The 19,958-nt window shown below is 40.3% G+C and overlaps 1 protein-coding gene across 1 annotated transcript; it reads left to right on the top strand.

The window, feature by feature from the left end:
• Positions 1-8,094: 8,094 nt before the first annotated feature.
• Positions 8,095-19,958, top strand: LOC143122616 (interleukin-6 receptor subunit beta). The gene is made up of 16 exons (XM_076283399.1): positions 8,095-8,173; positions 8,452-8,493; positions 8,795-8,839; positions 9,453-9,567; positions 10,272-10,432; positions 10,605-10,750; positions 13,214-13,349; positions 13,567-13,646; positions 15,511-15,721; positions 16,580-16,762; positions 17,343-17,477; positions 17,897-18,043; positions 18,381-18,524; positions 18,861-18,957; positions 19,128-19,209; positions 19,368-19,958. Exons 1-16 carry the CDS (start codon positions 8,134-8,136, stop codon positions 19,956-19,958), a joined length of 2,355 nt encoding a protein of 784 aa, XP_076139514.1. The 5' UTR covers positions 8,095-8,133.

Here is a 19,958-nt window from a genome sequence, read left to right as displayed (position 1 = left end):
TATTCTGCCATATTCTATCCTAAACTATTAAAAACAATACTAAAAAGGTTAAATAACCAAAATTAAGTTTGACCTGTATTTTATTTTACTTGTGGTAGTACTTCTGTTTTAACAACATCACAAATTTGTTTCATTCAGGTCCTGACCAGTTTCTTGATGAAACTCTTATGGCTGTTTTCAGGTCTGCAATTACAAGAGTAACAGTATGTGAACAGCTACACCTGGAGGAAGCTGTGTTGTGCAAAGAAAAGTTGTCTGGAAAAGATGTCTGAACTGCTTTAAAACCACCCTCCATTAGCACTTTGTTCCTGTACTTGCCATTTGCCATATAAGATGGCAAACTAAGATGTGCCATGACCTCTCACATGCCATCAACAATATGCATACTGTACATATGTTTCCCTGATACCATGATACCAAAACCTCAACTTACTGTGTGTTTTCCCCTCCTCTGTCTGTGGTTTCCGGTGTGCCCCCTTCCTCTTTCAGTCAGTGAGCACATCTTTAACAACACCCTTGCAGCTCCTACAGCTGAAAACGGCCATTCAGCAACACCTCAAAAACCACTCGAGATGAAACTGTCCCACTCAAGGATATGTAGCGCAGCACATAGGGTTTCTGGATAAAAGATAATTGTATGAACACCCCGTACTTGCGTAAAAACATATACAACGTAAATCCTTTCTTTCATTGTGTTAGAGATATTGAGCGTGAACGGTAGTGATATCTTGTCTGAAATCTTGTGGTGAGACACTATGACAATTTTTTTTAAATCCCATAATTTCCCCCATTGTGTTTTAATGACCTGTTTGTCATCTGTGTAGACCAGATGCATTCAAAAAAGAAAAGAAAATAAAACAGCCGGAAAAAAAAACAGTCAAAGGTTCTGTAATTGTATGATTTACTTGAATGTGGAAGGAGCATTAACATTGAATACATGAATACAGTATTAAGTCCTTCTCCAAAAGACTCAGATTCAGATTCAGAATCAAAAACAAAAAAATAACAGCCCAATTACCAAGAACTTGCAGTGGAAAAGAATGTTTCTAAACCCATCCTAGGGTGTTTATTTTGGCTTCAGACATATTCAGCATTTGCTCAACGGATAGCTACAGTATAACTAGGAGGAAAAGCTTTCCTCGAAAGCTTCACTGTACAGTATGCAGTAACCTCACAAGTCATTTAAATGTATGTAAATATTTTTTAACTATCAATACTCACATTGTCTTTTCTTCTCTGAGCTTTCTGTTATGCCCAGTCAGTGCGATGTTTCTTGTGAAACTGCCCAGTGCCAACTTCGACACTTGTGTTCATTTCCACTGAGGTCATGGCATCTGGCAGCTGTCCTGCACCTTGTGTGTCCTATCCTAATGATGTCATGGCCAGTGTTGGTCCTGTTGACATTTAAAAACATTAATCCCCAATGTCTTCTTTTTTCATTTCATGTAGTCTCTTTAGCACACAAACAAATACAGGCACAATATACTTTTTTTTTCATTTGAAAGGCATTTTCAACTATTGTGTGCACTATTTTTACGGTTTGTGCACAAAATGGTAACCACCTGTTCTGGTCCAAAGGTCGTCTATTATCAACAGAGCTTGACAAACCAAGCCCTCGTCCCTGAATGCATGAAATGACCATTAATTTTTTAACTGCCATAAACCACCTCAAACATGGGAGAGGTCTGGATAGTGAAGTCTTGGGGTACAGACATTTTAAACAATATTATATATATATTAACCACTGACTTTTAAGTTAATTGTCTGCTTTTATATCCACATTGTGTGTTAGTCTTTAGAAAAGTATGCCTTCAAATTTTTACAATGAGTTGCAATGCCTCAACAACATCAATATTAACATCATTATTTTGATTCAGTATGAATGTATCTAGTTGGAAGGGTCTGAAGTTCGGTACTATCACAAGGAAAGACAAACATGCTCAGTTACCTTTCAGTGTATTGCACAACAGGCTCTTAATCTCTAGAATAAACAGACAGGCGCACTGTTAATACCCATGGTCTCCACAACCAAAACAGTCTTCTTCCATGGGAGAGCTGAGCTAAAGCGGCAGCTATATATTTATCTTTTTTCATGAATAACTCATGCACTTACTCTGCAACATATGCTTGAGAGACACACTCACCCTGTTCACACCCATATGTGTGACTTCAGTCAGCAGTAACTGAGGGACATCGACGCCTCTCTGCTCAAGGACTCTACTCCCCAAGAGAGGACCTGACCCTGGTACAGACGGGGCTGGACTCAGATCAAGTCCAAATCCCAGATCAGGTCCAAAATCAGGATCAAGTGAGACCCAGATTCAGACAAGACCGGACGCAGGACAAGTCCAAATCAGTCCCAGAGCCCTCAGATCAGACTGTTGTGCCTTTCAGACTACTGTGTGCTGGATTCACATTATCTCATCACACTACTGAGAACGAACCCTCAATTCAATTCAACTTCATGATTAGTAGCTAGGTAAAGAGTGGCGCATTAGGCCAAAACACAACATGACATGACAAAACACAACATCAACATGGAGTGAAATTAGGCCCGGTGCTTCGTCTGATAATTTGCTGCGCAGTTGATCAAGATACCGGACCGACAAAAAAAGAAAACAAACGTTTATGCTATCGATGTCATTAAACATGGAGCCATACAATAAAGTGGTGGTATGAGCGTTCATTCAATGCAGGCGTCTGCGCGAGAGAAACTGAAACTAATCCATAACGTTGGTATCAAAGCTCCACTTCAACCTGTTGAATGCTATTTAATTGTTTAACGACACTTATCAGAACAACGTTGATTTTTGGAACTTCCATAGAAACAGAGCAGAGACTGTATAATACACTGTATAGCACTGAGTATTGAGTCAAATTTGAATATAATGTGGCCAAAAGCTATTGTAGCCTTCTTTCTATCTGTTAAAGATCAACAGATCAGTGATTTACGCCTATCTAATCGCCAAAAAAGCTGGTATTGTGTTTCCTGAATCTTTACATTCAGGCATTCAAATTAAACTTCATTAAAAACATGTATTTTTTTTTCTCCATTTCCTACCAATGTATGATGCTTGCATGAGGGAAACATCCCAAAACAATAGCACCCATATAATTGTTGCTTTTTTGAGAAGTATTTCTTTTCTTATGCAAGCAATGCAATGAAAAGCAATGAAACTAATTATATCTTACATTAGTAAAGCAGTCCTCTGATGTGCATGTCACAAAACATTTAAGTGAAAGTGCATGTATAACAATATAGGCATAATAATGATTGTGATAATGATAATGACAATTTGATTTGGAGGGAGTGGGGTTGGGTACGTGTAGATGAGCCCTATGACCCCAAAGTCTGCCATGACTGGGCCTCAGGTCAAAGAAGTTTGAGAAAGGCTGGTCTACATAACCTGCATCAGATTGAGGTTTGCAGTGATGCGCCTGAAGGCACTGGTTGAGGACCCAGTCAGTTACGTCACAATATGCACATTTGTTTAAATTCATACCTACGTAATCACCATGACCTTTGAATCTTGAAAAAAAAAATATTGACCTACCTACCGACCCATGACCCTCATGACATTGAACCACAGTGCTTTAAATGGGAGCCCCCAGTATTAGTCATCAAGGCATCAAAATCTGCCACAACATCACTCATAAACATACACACACACACACGGACACCACTGTTCAAGAGACCATTTTGGGGCTAAATGTGTAAATGTCTCATTTGGTTGTTTTCTGTTTGTTTAGAGCAGAATGAGCCACTGCTGTTCAAAGGGCCCATTTGGGTGAAATTATTATTATAATTTATGTTATTATTATTTATTATTATTTATTATAGGGTTCTAGAATAAATAAAACAGTGTGTTTGAAATAATGGAATTTGTGCTCTCTCATGAAGCTTGGTCGATGAGACATGGGGAGGGTGGGTCTGTTGATCGGGGGGAGGGGGCGTGGCGCCACGAGTAGTTCAAGCAGACGTAGGACTTTCATGTACTTCGATCAGGGGGTAAGGGGGCGTGGCATTGTGCCAATACCACGCCCCCTCCCCCCTGAGAAACAAAGTCTCACTCCTTGCAAACTTCAAAACTTGAGAGCCCTGCTTACAACATAAATAATGCATTCATGCTAGTGGTAATGTCAGAAATTAACCGGTTTATACGCCTCTTAGAAATGGCTGTTGCATCTTGCATGTTACATTTAGATGCGCACTCAATCGCGCATCCATGCAGGCAAAACGTAGCACTCAAATGTGGCGACGGCACAAAAGTTGAAAAAACTTTTACAATGGCGGTGATACCCTACAGTTAATGTGAATCGCGGACATTAACCAAAGAAAGGAATTTCCACCTCCATTCACCAAATAAAGGCTGTGTTTCTACATTTTGACACAAAACGTAATTTCTGTCAGAAACCAGCCTATAATGCATAGGGTAACTTGAGGTGAGTCAGACAGAAGAGGGACCTGTCTTAGTAGCCTATATTGAATCCCATCCCTTTCAAACAACCTTAAAATTGTGTGATTAGCCGCCAGAATAATAAAATCAAAATACAAAATATGATTGGGCTAGGTCCAAACCTATGAGTAAGCATTCAGTGTAATATAGAGGTTATCAAAGATACTCTAGTTTGTATTTTCTTTTAAAATATAAATTTTGGAGACAAATGGAGTCATACCACAGGTCTATATCCAGGGATGGATTATTGAATGGGCCTACTGGGCCCAAGAGCTCAGGGGGCCCTGAAGCCTAAGACTGTGTGAAGTTGCTTCTCCGCCCTTCTCTTCTATTTCCACAAAACTCACAAGTCGTCATGATATAAAGGGTCGTTTTTTTTTTTTTAAAAGTCTTCCAGGGAAGTATGCCCCCGGGACCCCCCAATCTTAACAGGGGAGGGTTTTTTTTCATCTATGGCCAGGGGTTCATAATCCATCCGTGCCTATGTCCGTCAAAAGTTTGGTATATCCTAATTGACTGACTTAACTAATGACTTGTTTGTGATTTTAATCATATTTTTGCATGGCAGGAAATGTATTGAAATTCTGTTATTGAAATTCACACCGCACCACAGATTTGGTCCCCCCCAATGTTGACATCATGGCTACGGCCTTGATGTCTAGTGACATATCAGGGCCATTTTATGATTAATTGAAATACATTTCTTACATATGGTTCCTTTAAACACAGTGTTGTATTTTGTAAAAGAGTATTAACCCGTTCAAATGCTCATCATATACAGTGTGTACATTTGTAGAGACTTGCATGTAGGGGTTAAAGTGTGGTGAACGGGGAGGAACGCAGTTCCGCCACATCAGATAAATTAATAATAAATATATTCTTTCATACCAACGATATAGCGCGATGATATTGTTAAAATAAATTGTGAGTTAATTTTTTGTGTGTACAAAGGTGACCAAGAAGCTAGCAATTATTGTCCAAAAAGTATTGCTACACCACGATACTCAACATGTTGTCCAACAGAGTCATTTTTCCCCATTGCATCGACACTGGATTTTAGGGTTCCCCCATCTGCCAAATCCCACTGCAATAGGTGCTGAGAATTAATGGATGAATGTGTATGTCTGTGCTGAACTTCAACTTTGTGTGAGGTCATTTCTTAACTGGATGAATGTGAATACAGAGGAAAGGATGTTTTTTTTGTTGTCCACTAGATGGAGATCAAAACCAGCAACTGATTTCATGGCAGAGCAGAGCTGGCAGAACTGACTGGTTGGTGGCAGGGGCGCCGCTGAGGGGGGGTGGGGGTGATTCTAAGGGCCCAGCACTGAGAGACCCCCAGAGAGCCCCCCCCCATAAGAAATATTCAGCAATGGGGCCTGGAAGAATACAGTAAAGATGTTGTATTATTTATAAGAGAAACTGACATTTTAGACATGTAATTAGAATTATTGCCTGTCATAGGACCCAAATTATCTAGCAGCGCCCCTGGCTGGTGGTAAAATGCTTCACTCTTTCACTCTGTTATTTGCCATGCAGGCAAGAATGTATTGTTTGTGTGTGTGTCAGCAATGGGGCCTGGAAGAATACAGTAAAGATGTTGTATTATTTGTAAGAGGAACTGACATTTTAGACATGTAATTTAATATTTAACATCTTTGCATGCAAGAAATACTGGTGATGATCATCACCCAGCTGCATGCATGTTGACCATGTTTGAGTAATGCACAGATACATCCTCAGTGTGATTCCACCACACCAGTGACAACATTTTGTTGGCCCTTAATATTTTATAAGATTGCCATCTTTACAAGTTATTTTTCTTATCAATTTTATGTCAGCATTTCACACCTCCCCAAGACTAGCGTCATTCTGTGGGCTTCTGTCACTTCCTTCAGCAAAGATCTGTGGCACAATAGCATGCGGCATTTCACGCATCAGAGAATCGTGATCAAAGCTACTAGTGTGATGGTGTGTGCGACCTTACTCCCCCACACAATTCAGATGACTGAAAAAGCCATCACTGATGATGGTATTGACCTAAAAAATAATAATTGAGGAGGGGATTTTCCCAGTCTCAGGGCAGCTCTTAGTAATTTCCCATTTTCAAATGTCCCATAGGTCTACCCTCCAAACAAGAATTTAAACTCATTGCACTGGTCTGGTAATCGTGTAATTGCACTGGTCTGAGACACTCTCTAAAAGGCACACTTCCACTTTGTGCTAATAAGAAATAGAACATGCAGCAACTAGCAAGAAGAAAATGACACGAGGGAAGGAGAGGAGGGTTTTTTTTTGGTGGCTTCCTCAAACCTTATCAGAGTTTGTCATCTCAGTGCTTCAAGTAAGTGTTTCTGCAAATGACTTACTTGCATAGAATTATTGTGCTGAGAAAATGAAAGCACTTTCCCAATGGAAAGTGTTGTTTTCTTACTCAAAGTGTTCCTGTTACAATAAAGAACTAAAACAGACTGAGGACAATACATTTGCCACAGAAACACAAGTGTTCAAAGTTTAAAGAAAGTTTAAAAAGTAAAAAAAAAGCAATGTGCTTTGTTGATACACAAATCTACCCCTTAATCATGGGTGTTTGAGTTATTTATGAGGATGAGTTGTAGCAAGGCTGGCTTTGCTAGCCTAATTGCCTTGCCAATTTAGTGACAATTCAGTAGTCTTTTATTTTAAACCAATAAAACAATATAATGGGCTAAATACTGGTTGTTAGACACACTCTAACCTCAAATTCCCATTTTTTGAAACAAGCAAGCAGTACTGTCTGCAGCTACGGGAGACACTTCCTTGAAAGCAAGACCAACTTAATGTCAATTGCTCAGGCAACAGGTGTATCAACCTTGTTTTTGAAATGTGTAACAACACACTCATCTCAGAAGTAGCCTACCAAACTGTCCAAGAATGAAACTTTTGATAAAGTAACAGACAACACACTTGTGTCTATTCTTGTCTATTCTGAAACGCCAAAGCTGTTCAGAATTGAGTAAAGAGGTTTGGCTTCATCCTATGGCACCCCATCTTGATTCAGATACATTTTATAATGTATTATACATTATGAAGTTACTTAGCATATTTGGCTGAATTATATCACATCTGTAAGTAATTAACACTGGACAGTCACTCAGTTTAAGACATTGAAGCCATTCAGTAAAAAATAATGATCAACTAGTGATCAACTCAGTGATCGTTTATGAGTGCCACTATTTTTAGTTTTAAGAACTGAAACTTTTTTTCTCCATTGCGTAGCCTAAATGCTGCAACATGGCTCACTTATAACCTACACGCAACGCAAACATACCGGCAGAAAGCGCGCAACACATATTTTTTCAATACAAGAATAGGCTACCGATGCCGCAAGGGAATGATCCATCTTTGAATTATCACAATGATTCGCCACAGATAAATAACATAACGTAGGCCTACCCGAATAAAGTTTCTCAATTTCACACACTGTTAAAGATTATTGGACTGAATAGACTTGACTAAACTTAACAGCTGTGAGTGTTGAACTAGACTACAGGATGCATTCTCAGTAAGCACGTGGGACACACTCGCAGGTTCATATAGGCTGCCTTTCCCGTTGACACTGACATAGGCAGAAGTGTCACTGAGAGTCAAGCTCAGTGTAAGGAGTAGTGGAGTAGCTTACTCAAAGACAACGAAAATGGCTTACAAATACAAGATTACTTCTCATGTCATCGTCTGTAAGTGAATCTACGTTTTCATGCAATGGACCCCTTGTATTTGTGGTCTGCATCAACATTATTTTCTATGACGCTATGATGCGCATTTATTGTAGCCTGATTAGCGCGCAGACCTTTGCCAAAGGTTCGTGTGGGTATTCCCAGGCTACATTTATTGCGCACCGGCGTAATAAATTGGTTAGAACATAATCTAACTAAGGTGCCCTTCATTTGTGGGTGATATTATTAGGCCTAATTCAATCTCTCTCTCTCTCTCTCTCTCTCTCTCTCTCTCTCAGGTGTAGTATTTGAGTGGCTACCTTATGTTATAAGCAAGCCTGGTATGTTTTATTCTATTTTCGCACAACATTGATTTGTAAAATAATAGTTAATCTCGTTAGGTGCATATCAGACAGAGGTGGTTTTCCAACATTCAACACACATTCTAGTGCATGGTGAAAGGGAACTTTAAATTGTCAGTAAGCATTTTAAGAACTGTTTGTGCACATAAATGGACCTTATTGAAAGAAAGGGAAACGAATGCCCCATCTCTCTTACTAAAATACTTGTCTACTTAATTGCCATGTCAGTCTTAGTTGTTTAAGAATGACATTTTCTACACTTTCTCTCTTTCTTCAACAGCTGCCTGCAACATGAGCCACATTCCTCAATGCCCATCATCATCAGGTAACATTGTCAGATTTCTATTTCGTATCATGATCATTTCTTTGAGCTAGAAGAAGCAGAATCTATCCACCCGATAGAGAGCGAGATGCATCCAGATCATGGCTAGGACAACTTCAAAGTTGTCAAAGTAATAATGCATAATTTATTTGATGTCTCTCAAATGGCAAAGTTCAGGAAAAGCTTTAGTGCTTCCCATATACTGTAATTCAAACCTTAGGGTTTTTTTGTTGCTTTTTTAGCATTTCTTTAGGTCCTGCCAGGCTGCATACAGTATGCTTACAAGCGGAAGTACAGTACATGTGTGTATTTGCTGTCATGTGCTAATAATATGCTTAATTCATGAACAAACTGTACCAGGCAGGCCCTGCCTTGTATGACACCGGATGGTTGAGTGGATGTTTTTTACATAATGTGTTAACCAAAATTAACCACATATGCATACAGTTCTTGTGGCAGAGTCTAACCTACAACAAATGATGAAACTTTTATCAGAAACTATGATATCATCTGTGTGCTCTTTTGTTTTCAAAGCAGATTGAGAGAGATCATTCATTGTGTGGAGGGTCTTCTCTTCACCAACATGATATTTTTGTTTTAACTTGTTTTGATATAGAAGGGGAAGCAAATAAACTGGACTGCTTTCGGTTGATTGGTTCACACACCAAGTACCAGTGTGTGTGGGAGCCTGGGGAGTCCTTAAATATCTCCAGATTCAAACTGCTGGTAGAGTAAGTTAACCACTGCTAAATATCCAAAGATGGTAAAAATAATGTTATGTGTAGGTCTGACACTGACAACGCGATTTCCTATTTAATCTCATCAATCAGTGAATCTTAATGATAACACAGGTGTCTAGCTGCTACAACTTTTATTAAGCATGTCATACTTTTGAACAGCTAATATTGGTTTCATTTCATAGTCATTAGGTTACACTTCAATATTTTATCATTTTTTAATTTGATTCAATTAGAGCCGGATCAAAAATGGTATTGTGATTGGCCATATCATTCTGTTGTATGGATCGGTTGATGTTTGGCTCGTGTTAATTTCACCAGCTATCTCTTCTCACAGAAAGGCCATGGCCATATTGTGTAAGAAAAAAATGTCTATAAACTCATCAAATAGGTTAGTTATGGGCTACTATGCTGTAAAACCACTAGCTGTCACTTAATTTGATCATTAGTTGGTTAGTTGGTTGTTGGGGTTCTCGATCTAGCTCTGCACCCCATCCAAGAAACTAAAACAACCACTATTTCTAATCCTTTCACTAAAATGTGCTATACATAAATAAACTCACTAAGTGAAATTGACAGATGGTCAAAATTGATCATTGAAAAGTGAAAAGCATTCCTTTAAACTCAACTTGTTCTGCACTGATGCATTGTCTGAAATTGATTGTAAATGTGATGTGTTGTCATGTTTCGTTTACCAGAAAAGATTGGCCTAAAATACGTTGTAATGAGCACAGGATCACAGGAACATCTGTGCCTATAGGAATATTGAGCAACAAAAGTAAAAAAATGAAAGCTTATGTTGCTGAGAATGGGATGAATTGCACCCTGGCAACGTTCGAGGGCTCCCCTGCAAATATGAGTAAGTTCACCAGGAAAGTTAAATTGCAATGATAAGAAATGAGCATAGTAAATGTCTGATCTTTTACATGGTTTAGATGGTCTTCTTGGGTGTGGCAGATGATCACGTTGATATGTTTGGTTTCATTTCTTTTCTTTATTTAAAGAATTAATGTTTCTTGGTGATCTTGCAGTTCGTTGTCGTGCTGACGTGGAATTGCAGCGGCGGTCTGGACAACTGTTTGTTAAAGCAAGTTGGGATGAGGGAAATGATATACAAAAGTATTTTGTAAAGTATCGAGAGTACTCCATAAACAACTTGAATGATTCATGGACAACGGTGAGTCATTGACAGTGACAAATTCACAGATCCATTTGCAAAATATCACCACAACTGAATATTTGCAGTAAGCACCATTTATATTTTTATTCATTCAGTGTGCCACCATTTCAGGTGTTTTGATGAAGTAAGACCAGCATATTCATTTTGTTATGTATAGGTTCTGTTACACGAAAGTTTGGTTTCATTCTTAGAATGTTAGCAGTTCTTTTTACGTGGCCACTGTCTGATTACTTCTCACTTCGCTTGACATGTTCGGTAATAGTTGAGTCATCACTCCCACTCATTACTAGGCAGGCAGCAATACCATGACCTCTGCAAGCAAACAACCATCATATTTAATCAAGCACACAACCAACACTTAAGCTATTTGGGTGTATTCCCTTCTTTTATGTTAAAACATAATTTGAAATTATTATATAAGAAGTAGTTCCTCCATGCAGGACAAGGACAGGGATTGAAACTAGTAGTAGTAACATTCAACTTGAGAATGTGTGTGTGCAACCCCAACAGAGACTCTGAACTGATCTCACACTTGCCTTGTCTTTCTACTTCAAGCGTTCCTTGCATACATTTCCTGTAGCATTTTCATCATCTGTTTTACATGATGAAATGAATCCACGTTTGCTTCTCAGGGACAGAGGTCTGGCCCCGGGTGTGGCCCAGGAACTCTCTAGCGCCCCCTTATGTGACTTATAGTTTCAGCTACACACATCAAATTTGGTAGGTGTGTGTAACTCCCCAAGACGAACAACTTTCACATGTACTCTGCATTAGCCAACAGTGTGAAACTAGCAGATTTAGAACATTGAAACCATACATAGAATGGTGTTAGCAAATGCGGCTAAAAGTTAGCTAAAATGTAGAAAAAAGCCTCACAAAACACAGCATTTTGCTGGAGGAAATTTAGAATAACAAAATAAACTGCAGATTAAGCAGTCTAATGTTATATTCTAACCAAGGACCAAATGTAGCACACCAGAGAGGGAGCTCACCCCTACCTTCAGTATTCCCAGAGAAATGCAGGGTTTTGTTTTTGTTTGGGGCTACAGGCTGCCCCCACTTTATTTGTTTCCAGTGTTCGGAGCCTGGGCTGCCTAGAGGCCGTTTTCTTTTCACAGTGTATTAACAGAATAGGCAGCTAGCGGTTGTGAGGAGATGATTTCTGTGATTAATGTGATAAATAAATAAATATAATAATATAATATATTATTAGGGTGAAATTGAACCAGAATTACAGTGTACAGTGACCTCTATACACCTAAATCACTCATACTGAGGCAGTAATACACAATGATCCATAGGTGAAGATAAGAAAACACAAAGACACAAAGTCTTGAGCACCTTCAATACAGGGGTGAAAATTATTCCATACCTTATTCTATAAACTGAAATGGTGTGCACTCATGATATTCAATTTGTTAAGCTGAGAAAACAAAGTCTTGTGCCCTCACAACATTGGGGTGCAATGACATCCTCACAAAATCAGCTTTCAGGAAATATACAATTTATTATGTCCTGAATCGTCTTTTTAGCATACAAATCTCAATTATACAATAAAGATGACTTCTGTATGAGGATGGCAAGTCAAAGCAAGTAAAGTCATGTTTATTTAAAATTAAAGCACTTTAAACACAACACCATTTGACCAAAGTGCTGTACAATAAGAAAAGGTTGAGAAGACCTGATAGACAGACAGGCAGATAATGAATGATCATCACACAAGAGCAGGGGGAGTGGTAGCTCGATGGTGTTTTATGCCCCCAACGTAGTCTTCCAGGCAGCGCTGCCACCGTCGACTTAAAGGCACCTTATCCTAAACCTAACCTTAGCCCATGCCTTACCATAGCACCTTCCAGGCAGCGCTGCCTTGAAGACAACGTTTGGGGCGTAAAACACCAAGAAACGGAGTGGTACAAACATAATATCAATAAGTTATGTAAAAGACAAACAGTACAAAATAGAAAATAAAACAGATTGAGTAAACACTTATACTGAGTTAAAAGCCAGGGAGTAAAAGTAAGTTTTAAGATGTGATTTAAAAACAGACAAAGAAGGAGCCAATATGTAAGCTCATTCCATAGTTTAGGGCCAATTACTGTAAAAGCCCGATCTCCCTTGCTCTTTAACCTTAATGGTGGGACTACAAGGCAGCCTTGGTTAGCAGACCTAAGTGCCCTTGATGGAGCATGTGGTTTTAAATAGTAAATTACTCAGTGCTGTCCCATCTGTGTGCAGGAATCCAAGCATCACTATTGCAATAAATACAGTAAAAACCTTGTTAACTTCTCCTAAGTGTCATACCATAAATTAAAAGACTTTGTTAGCTAATGTCTTCAGTTCAGCACTGGTACCAATAGCTTATGTATTTTTATGACTCCTTAATTATGACTGGAGTTAGTTGCTTTCATACCTGTGTTGATACCTAGTTTTTCTCTAACTGGTTATACATTTTTGTACTAGGAGTTGTCCCAACATAAGCGTGACCACACCATAAAGAATCTCAACTCATCCATGTTATATGAAGTGCAAGTGCAGTGTCTCAACACATTAAAATGTACCCAGTGTGCACCAAGCAGAGTCTTCACTGTGCCTCAGGGTAAAATAAGATGCATTACATACTTACGTTATTTATACAAAGTTTTAAGTAGGCTACTTAAGTTATTCATTTGTTACAGATCTTATAGCAATATATGTGTCATTTATGTCTATCGATCTAAGTTTTTATTTGGTTGTTTACCTTTTGTATTTTGTATGTTTTAGAAACACATTTACATAAATGTACAGCCACACACAAATCATTGTCTTGTCAACAGAACTTACCAGAGCGCCTGTCGTAAAGTGTAACATGGATGGGTTTCACCAGGGGAGGAGAAAAGTAACCATATCATGGGAGGTAAGATTGATGTAAGGCACTTGTTTACCAGACTACGCCACCCTATTAAAGAACTGGGAACTCTAACAATGAACTGCAAGTTCTTTTAATTTGGTGGGAGCAACAGAACAGAACTACTACAACAGCAAATCCGTAGGCCTATAAAAAAAATATATATTTATTACCAGCTTTCAATTAAAAGTGTACACCATTCATGCACTCATTCATGTATGGGGCAATCCGAATAACCAGTCCACGTTCCATCCGATACAGGCACACACACACAGCAGACGCTACAGCGCTACACCAAGTCCACACAGTCCGTATGGGGAATCCTCTCTTTATCAGTCCAGTTCACAACAGCGTATCCAAGGTGCACCTATAACTCACACGCGCGCTCACACAACATGCACACAACAAAAGAGAAGCCGTCAGTATCTCCACAGCAAAATATCACAGCAAACACCAAACAGAGCGATCAAGCATTTAAACACACTATAATTCCCCACACTACAAACAGGCTATAATCTTATTCACGGGCGGCAGTCTATAATTCTCAATTGACGTGTTGCAATAATCGTTGAACTCATGCAGCGAGGATATAGATCTTGAACTTGAAAGAATGCGGCACTCACCATCATCAAACTGGGAGCAGACGTATCTGACTCCCAGTCCGGTTGCACGTAGCCCACGGTCACTGCGCCGGTGCAGCTTGGTTGATTGTAGACACTGGGCCTCCACGCCTTAGGAAACCCACGGGGATGACTGGCAAACCATTCGCCCAAAACGTAACGTCGGGACCTGGAGCCGTAATGTATCAGCGCAGCTCAGCAATCCAGCGAACCACAGGCGCAGATTAAGCCAGAGAGCAAAAAAAGAGCAGCAGACACCAAACAGCCAGGCCAAACCAACTTCATCTAATCAGTCCACCCTTTAAGTCCAAGTTACTACTAAGCCGGCAATCATTAGTAACACCTGTAAACCTAATCAGCTATTAGGCCATTGTTCAGCTGTTACCTGCAGCGCAGGGGGGGAAAGGGGCGTAGTCCCGAGTCATGCAATTACGGTCAGATAATAATACACAGCAATCAATGCACAACACAAGATAAAATAAGAAAGTAAAAATCACAGCAATCAGTATCTAAAAATTCACATTTCACACCATGCACAAACGGCCACAATTATCCATATATCCTTACATATGACATTGCCATTAAAAAAACTGAAGATGAACCTGTTGAAAATGTCACAATGATAAGCACATACTTACGTATGTGTATTTCTAGGTTATTTGGTGTATGCTAGGAAAAGATATGACTTGAAGAACCATCTACATATGCGAACTAATTCTGAATTCATCAGAACGGTGATGTGTAATGACAAGCAAAAAAAAATCTTGAGGTGTTCTAAAAATCTTTAATTGACTTCAGCCTACAGCCGTGGCCTACTGGTTAGCGCTTCGGACTTGTAACTGGAGGGTTGCCGGTTTGAACCCCGACCAGTAGGCACGGCTGAAGTGCCCTTGAGCAAGGTACCTGACTCCTCACTGCTTCCGCCGCTGTTGTTGCAGGCAGCTCACTGCGCCGGGATTAGTGTGTGCATCACCTCACTGTGTGCTGAGTGTGTTTCACTAATTCACGGATTGGGATAAATGCAGAGACCAAATTTCCCTCACGGGATCAAAAGAGTATATATACTATACTATACTATTACTGAAAATAATACCCCTTAGACAGATAAGGTATTATTTTGTAAGATATCATAGCTAACAGATAATGTATTAAATCATACATTATAGCCTCTCTCCAACATTGACCTTTGGAACACTTGACTTGATAAGCTCTTATGTGTCTGTCTTGCTTCCACTCTGCAAAACTGTGTTTAGTCTCCGTCATCTCTGGGCATGACACAGCACAATGTGAGAGTGCAGAAGGTGTCTTGGGAGCTCAACGAGACCTTTGTGACACAGAGCAGCGACTCCACCATGAGCCTCCTTCTCTCCCACTCAGCCTATCGTGTCAGCCTCAACTCGAGAAACAACGTCTCCGAGTCGCCGAAGACTCCCTGTGCCATAGAGCCAGCCCTGGAGGATATGCGTACGTACTGCACTAGCTTACACACAGAACATCCTCCCTTTGATATCAGCTGCCAGAATTTCCTGGGGGAGATGCCTACCAATACCTCTGTCATTAAGTCAGATTACATTATGTTCAGCTAAACATGTTTGTTTTCAGAAAGTTAACAATTAAAAGCATTTTAGTTTTATCAGAGCGCTTGTCATTTTTAGTCTGGATTGCCTAATAACACAGTGTTCATGTTCATTAAGGATGAAATCTATTTCATCATACTTGGTACATCATAGCTTTTTCTGTGGGTTTGGGGCCCCATGTCGTGAGATAGGTGCCCTTTTTTAAGCCTTTTTTTTTAGCTTCCTTCCCTTCAGAAAAGGCGTGTCTACTTGGGGGTAGTGTGTTGGGGAGGGCAGAGAGCAAAGTCAGCAGAATCTATCTTCTTTGGCAGTTATAGGCTTGTGTGTGTGTGTGTGTGTGTGTGTGTGCGTGTGTGTGTGTGTGTGTGTGTGTGTGTGTGTGTGTGTGTGTGTGCATACATGTGTTTGTGTATGAACGTGCATTATATAGAGAGCAGTCATCAACTCACTTGCACCGACTGTGTTTTTGTGTTTTTCCACTGTGACTTTAATCTTAAGTAGAAAGCCAGAGCCATATGTAGATATGTATAGGGCTCTGTAGAAAGCCAGAGCCATATGTAGAGATATATAGGGCTCTGTAGAAAGCCAGAGCCATATGTAGAGATATATAGGGCTCTGTAGAAAGCCAGAGCCATATGTAGAGATATATAGGGCTCTGTAGAAAGCCAGAGCAGTATGTAGAGATACAGTATATAGGGCTCTGTAGAAAGCCATTAAAGGAATACAAGTGTTACTGTCTTCACAGGAATCGAGGGAGCTTTGAAGGCGACATTCAACAGCAATCACAGTTTTAACCTCTCATGGAATAGCAGCCTAACGAATGCGTACGAGTGCTACACCGTGGAGTGGTTCCTGAAGGGAGACAATGCAACATCGTTCGAGTCCTTCTACTCCAACACAAAACAGAGGACAATAGACATTGAAAAAGGTACTGGGCCTGTAGCCTCCCTTAAAGGTAGGGTTAGAGAAAGATTGTCTGGAGAAAGATTGTTTGAACTCGACAATCAGACACTCCCTTCAGTGCTTCATGGGTTGATAGGTGCGCACTAACACCACCTATTTCTCATAGCTTGGAATAGTATTGTGTGTGCGGGTGCTCACTCGGTGTTTTCAGTTTAAGGACCCAGCCATTCAGTATGCATACAGAACGGAAGGAGATTGTGGGGAAATGTTTGCTGAATGTGACAAAAAGTGTACTGGCTTGGAATCGTTTACTATTCCTTTATATCATTGTAAACTATATTTACTTGTATAAATAAGTAAAAAACAAATTTGCTCATAACTCCCGGCTGGAGAAACCGGCTGATGTCAATTAACATATGGAACATCCTGTATAGGTCTGCCATGCTAGTAAGCTAGTAGTACCTATTGTAAATAGTACCTATTAACTATTGTCTATGACCTAAATTATATATCCAATTTTATGTAAACATGTTGTGCATAAGTAGTTTTCTTGATAGAAAACTTTAACCATATCACCAGTTGTTGTCTACACATATCCCCATTAGAGACACCTTTCCTTCCCTACAAGAGATACATATTTCTCCTGCACATAAAGCCATTCAAGGAAACCTGCAAACTCAAGCAACTTAACAGCAGTGATATTACATGCGGATGGACAGAAGCATATTTACTGGAAGGAAGTGAGTAAGACTGCAAAGGTGAACAGATCCAGAAAGAGATACTAAACGTAAATTAGGATTTTGAGATTAACGGTTAAAGTCTGTCTGTAAAAATCATGTATGTGACCATGAATTAGGTCTGAGAGGATGTGCCATCTCTCAAGTAGGCCACAGATCAATCTGAACAGTAATCTACAGTAGATCTGTTTGTCCTATTAACTACTGATTGTGTGTTTGTGTGGGGTGGGATGGATGTTGAAAGAATCACATCCCATCTCAACAGTACAATTTCCAGGCTCTGGAGAGAATGGCCCTTGTGATATAATCGACAACAGCGTCTGCTAAATGTAAATGTTACCATTCCCCACCTGTCCTTTCTTGTGAGCGAGAGCCTCAGGTGATCGTGTCTCGTTATGTTTCTTGCATGCGCTGCTGTCCAGCCCCAGTCAGTGATCCACGGAATGTTAGCCACTCCAATGTGACGGACAGCTCTGTGGTCATCACATGGCTTCCAATCCTAGAGGACGAGCTGCAGGGGTTTCTGCAGGGATACATGCTCTACTTATTCAATGGAGGCACAAAGTCAAGTGAGAAAGAGTTTCTGCAACCATATTATTTAGATTAATTACAGTGTGTATCAGATAGTCATAGATGACATATACCTAATTATTTACATACTTTATGTACTCACATGAAATATTTACATTACTTAGTACATACTGTATCATCTAATTTTTCACTTGAACTCAAAGCCATGCCTGGTTTCAGTCGTAGCTTCCTACCAGAAGGACTCACACACCTCAAGAGTAATGATGTTGGTGTGAAATGGTGTTGCATAACTGTAAACCTGACGTTAGGAGACATCCCATCCGTGGTGTCACTGGCACATTGTCATCAGTTGCACTATCATCTGCCATCTCACAGACATTACGTTGGGTCCCGAGATCAGCAGCTATAAGTTAACCGGTCTAAAGAGCGGGAGTGACTACCGTGTTGAGATGGCGGCCTTCACATCCAGAGGAGAGGGGAAGCGCAGTTCGCCCTTATACTTTGGAACAAATCCATCAGGTAATTCAAAGATACCACATTGGGGACATTAGGGTTATACTCAAGAATGTTCAGAAATTCACACAATTCATATTTCTTAAACTGTTCCTGTTATCAAGGCTTGTTATAGTCATTATGTGTGAATTACAGTAGATGCACAATTATCAAACAAATGCCTGGAAGGTTCACAGCTGCATTGAAACTTTGGGTTAAAGTTTATGGGTCATCTTTTAAATAGTTTTTAGTTAATGCTTTGTTCAATGACATTAACACCTACACAGTGGCGTTTGTCAAATCCTTTCATCGTTACTGTGCCTTTTGTTGAGTGACAACAATTTACACCCCATGCCTCCCCAGACACAGGACCTAGTGGTTGGATCTTGGTTGGATCAGTTCTCACAGGGGTCGCTATGCTCCTGGTTGCAGTACATCTCTGCATTCGCTTAACCGATAGGTAAAGCCCCCCATATCTAAATGACTGTACTGTCTTTTGTGTGCCATGAGATGAGAATTGGTTAGACTTTTTATGTGGTATTTGCACATAAAAGTAATGAAAATGTCTGTGCCTGAAGTTATGATAAACATTCATGCCGTAACGAGTCATTCTCTTACCACTCCTTCTAGGTTAAAGGAAGTCTTGTGGCCAAGCATACCAAACCCGAGCAACAGCAGCGCCATTCAGAAAATTGACAGAGAGTATGAGCTGGTGAGTGGCAGGCACTCAGTCAAACAAAAAGAGAATTGACGCCAAAGGGGTTGTGCAAAAAAAGTACAAAAATCACAATTTAAGATACTCCTGAGCATGAGTTTTTGTTGTTTTAGTCAAGCTGGATAACTATAAGATTTGCATCAATCTCTCCATAGGAGCCAATGGTGTTAATGAATGGCCCGATAGTCCAAGAACACTGGGACTCTGGACCGCTGTACCTGATGGACTCCAGGAAGGAGAACAAGAAGAATACAGCATCGAACCCTCTCCTGGGCAAACAGAGTTGCGATGCATCGGGTCAGGGCTTTGATAATGAAGACACGGTAACACCATCCAGTGGGATGGAAAAACAGGAAACAGGTCTTCCATCTACAGACTTAACAGCCATTGAGGTAGACTCCACACCTCCGGACTGTGGCAGCACAGAGTTTGGCAAGACAGACATCACAGGCATACCCTGCCAAAGGACAAAGGTGGCTATAGCCGCCACCGCAGCCACAGCCCTGGCTGGCTGTGATGCCAGACCGGCAGTGGCTTTCATGAGCGACTACACCACCATGGAGCTTTTCCAGCAGGCCACCATAGCCGTACAGGCAGAGTCCAACCCTTGCCAGCCTGTGAGCTCGATGCCAACCTGCTTCCCACCAGCAGGGCTGGACTACATCCACCAGTCCCAGTTGTACACGCCAGAGTCATGGACAGATGAGACACATGGAACTGCAAACGAACAGGCTTCTGTGCTTTGA

This window comes from Alosa pseudoharengus, unplaced genomic scaffold (assembly GCF_046254945.1).
Source record: "Alosa pseudoharengus isolate Yale_2024_CS ecotype anadromous, Long Island Sound unplaced genomic scaffold, YU_APseudo_1.1 YU_APseudo_1.1_scf_14, whole genome shotgun sequence".
NCBI lineage: Eukaryota > Metazoa > Chordata > Actinopteri > Clupeiformes > Clupeidae > Alosa > Alosa pseudoharengus.
The sequence above is the reverse complement of the archived record's forward strand: the minus strand, read 5'-3'. Positions and strand labels throughout refer to the sequence as shown.

Coding starts and splice junctions, on each gene's coding strand:
- LOC143122616 (XM_076283399.1), top strand. CDS start 8,134: ATGGCTTACAAATACAAGATTACTTCTCATGTCATCGTCT. Junction 8,174..8,451: donor TACTTCTCATGTCATCGTCT/GTAAGTGAATCT, acceptor TCTCTCTCTCAG/GTGTAGTATTTGAGTGGCTA. Junction 13,647..15,510: donor AAGTAACCATATCATGGGAG/GTAAGATTGATG, acceptor AACTGTGTTTAG/TCTCCGTCATCTCTGGGCAT.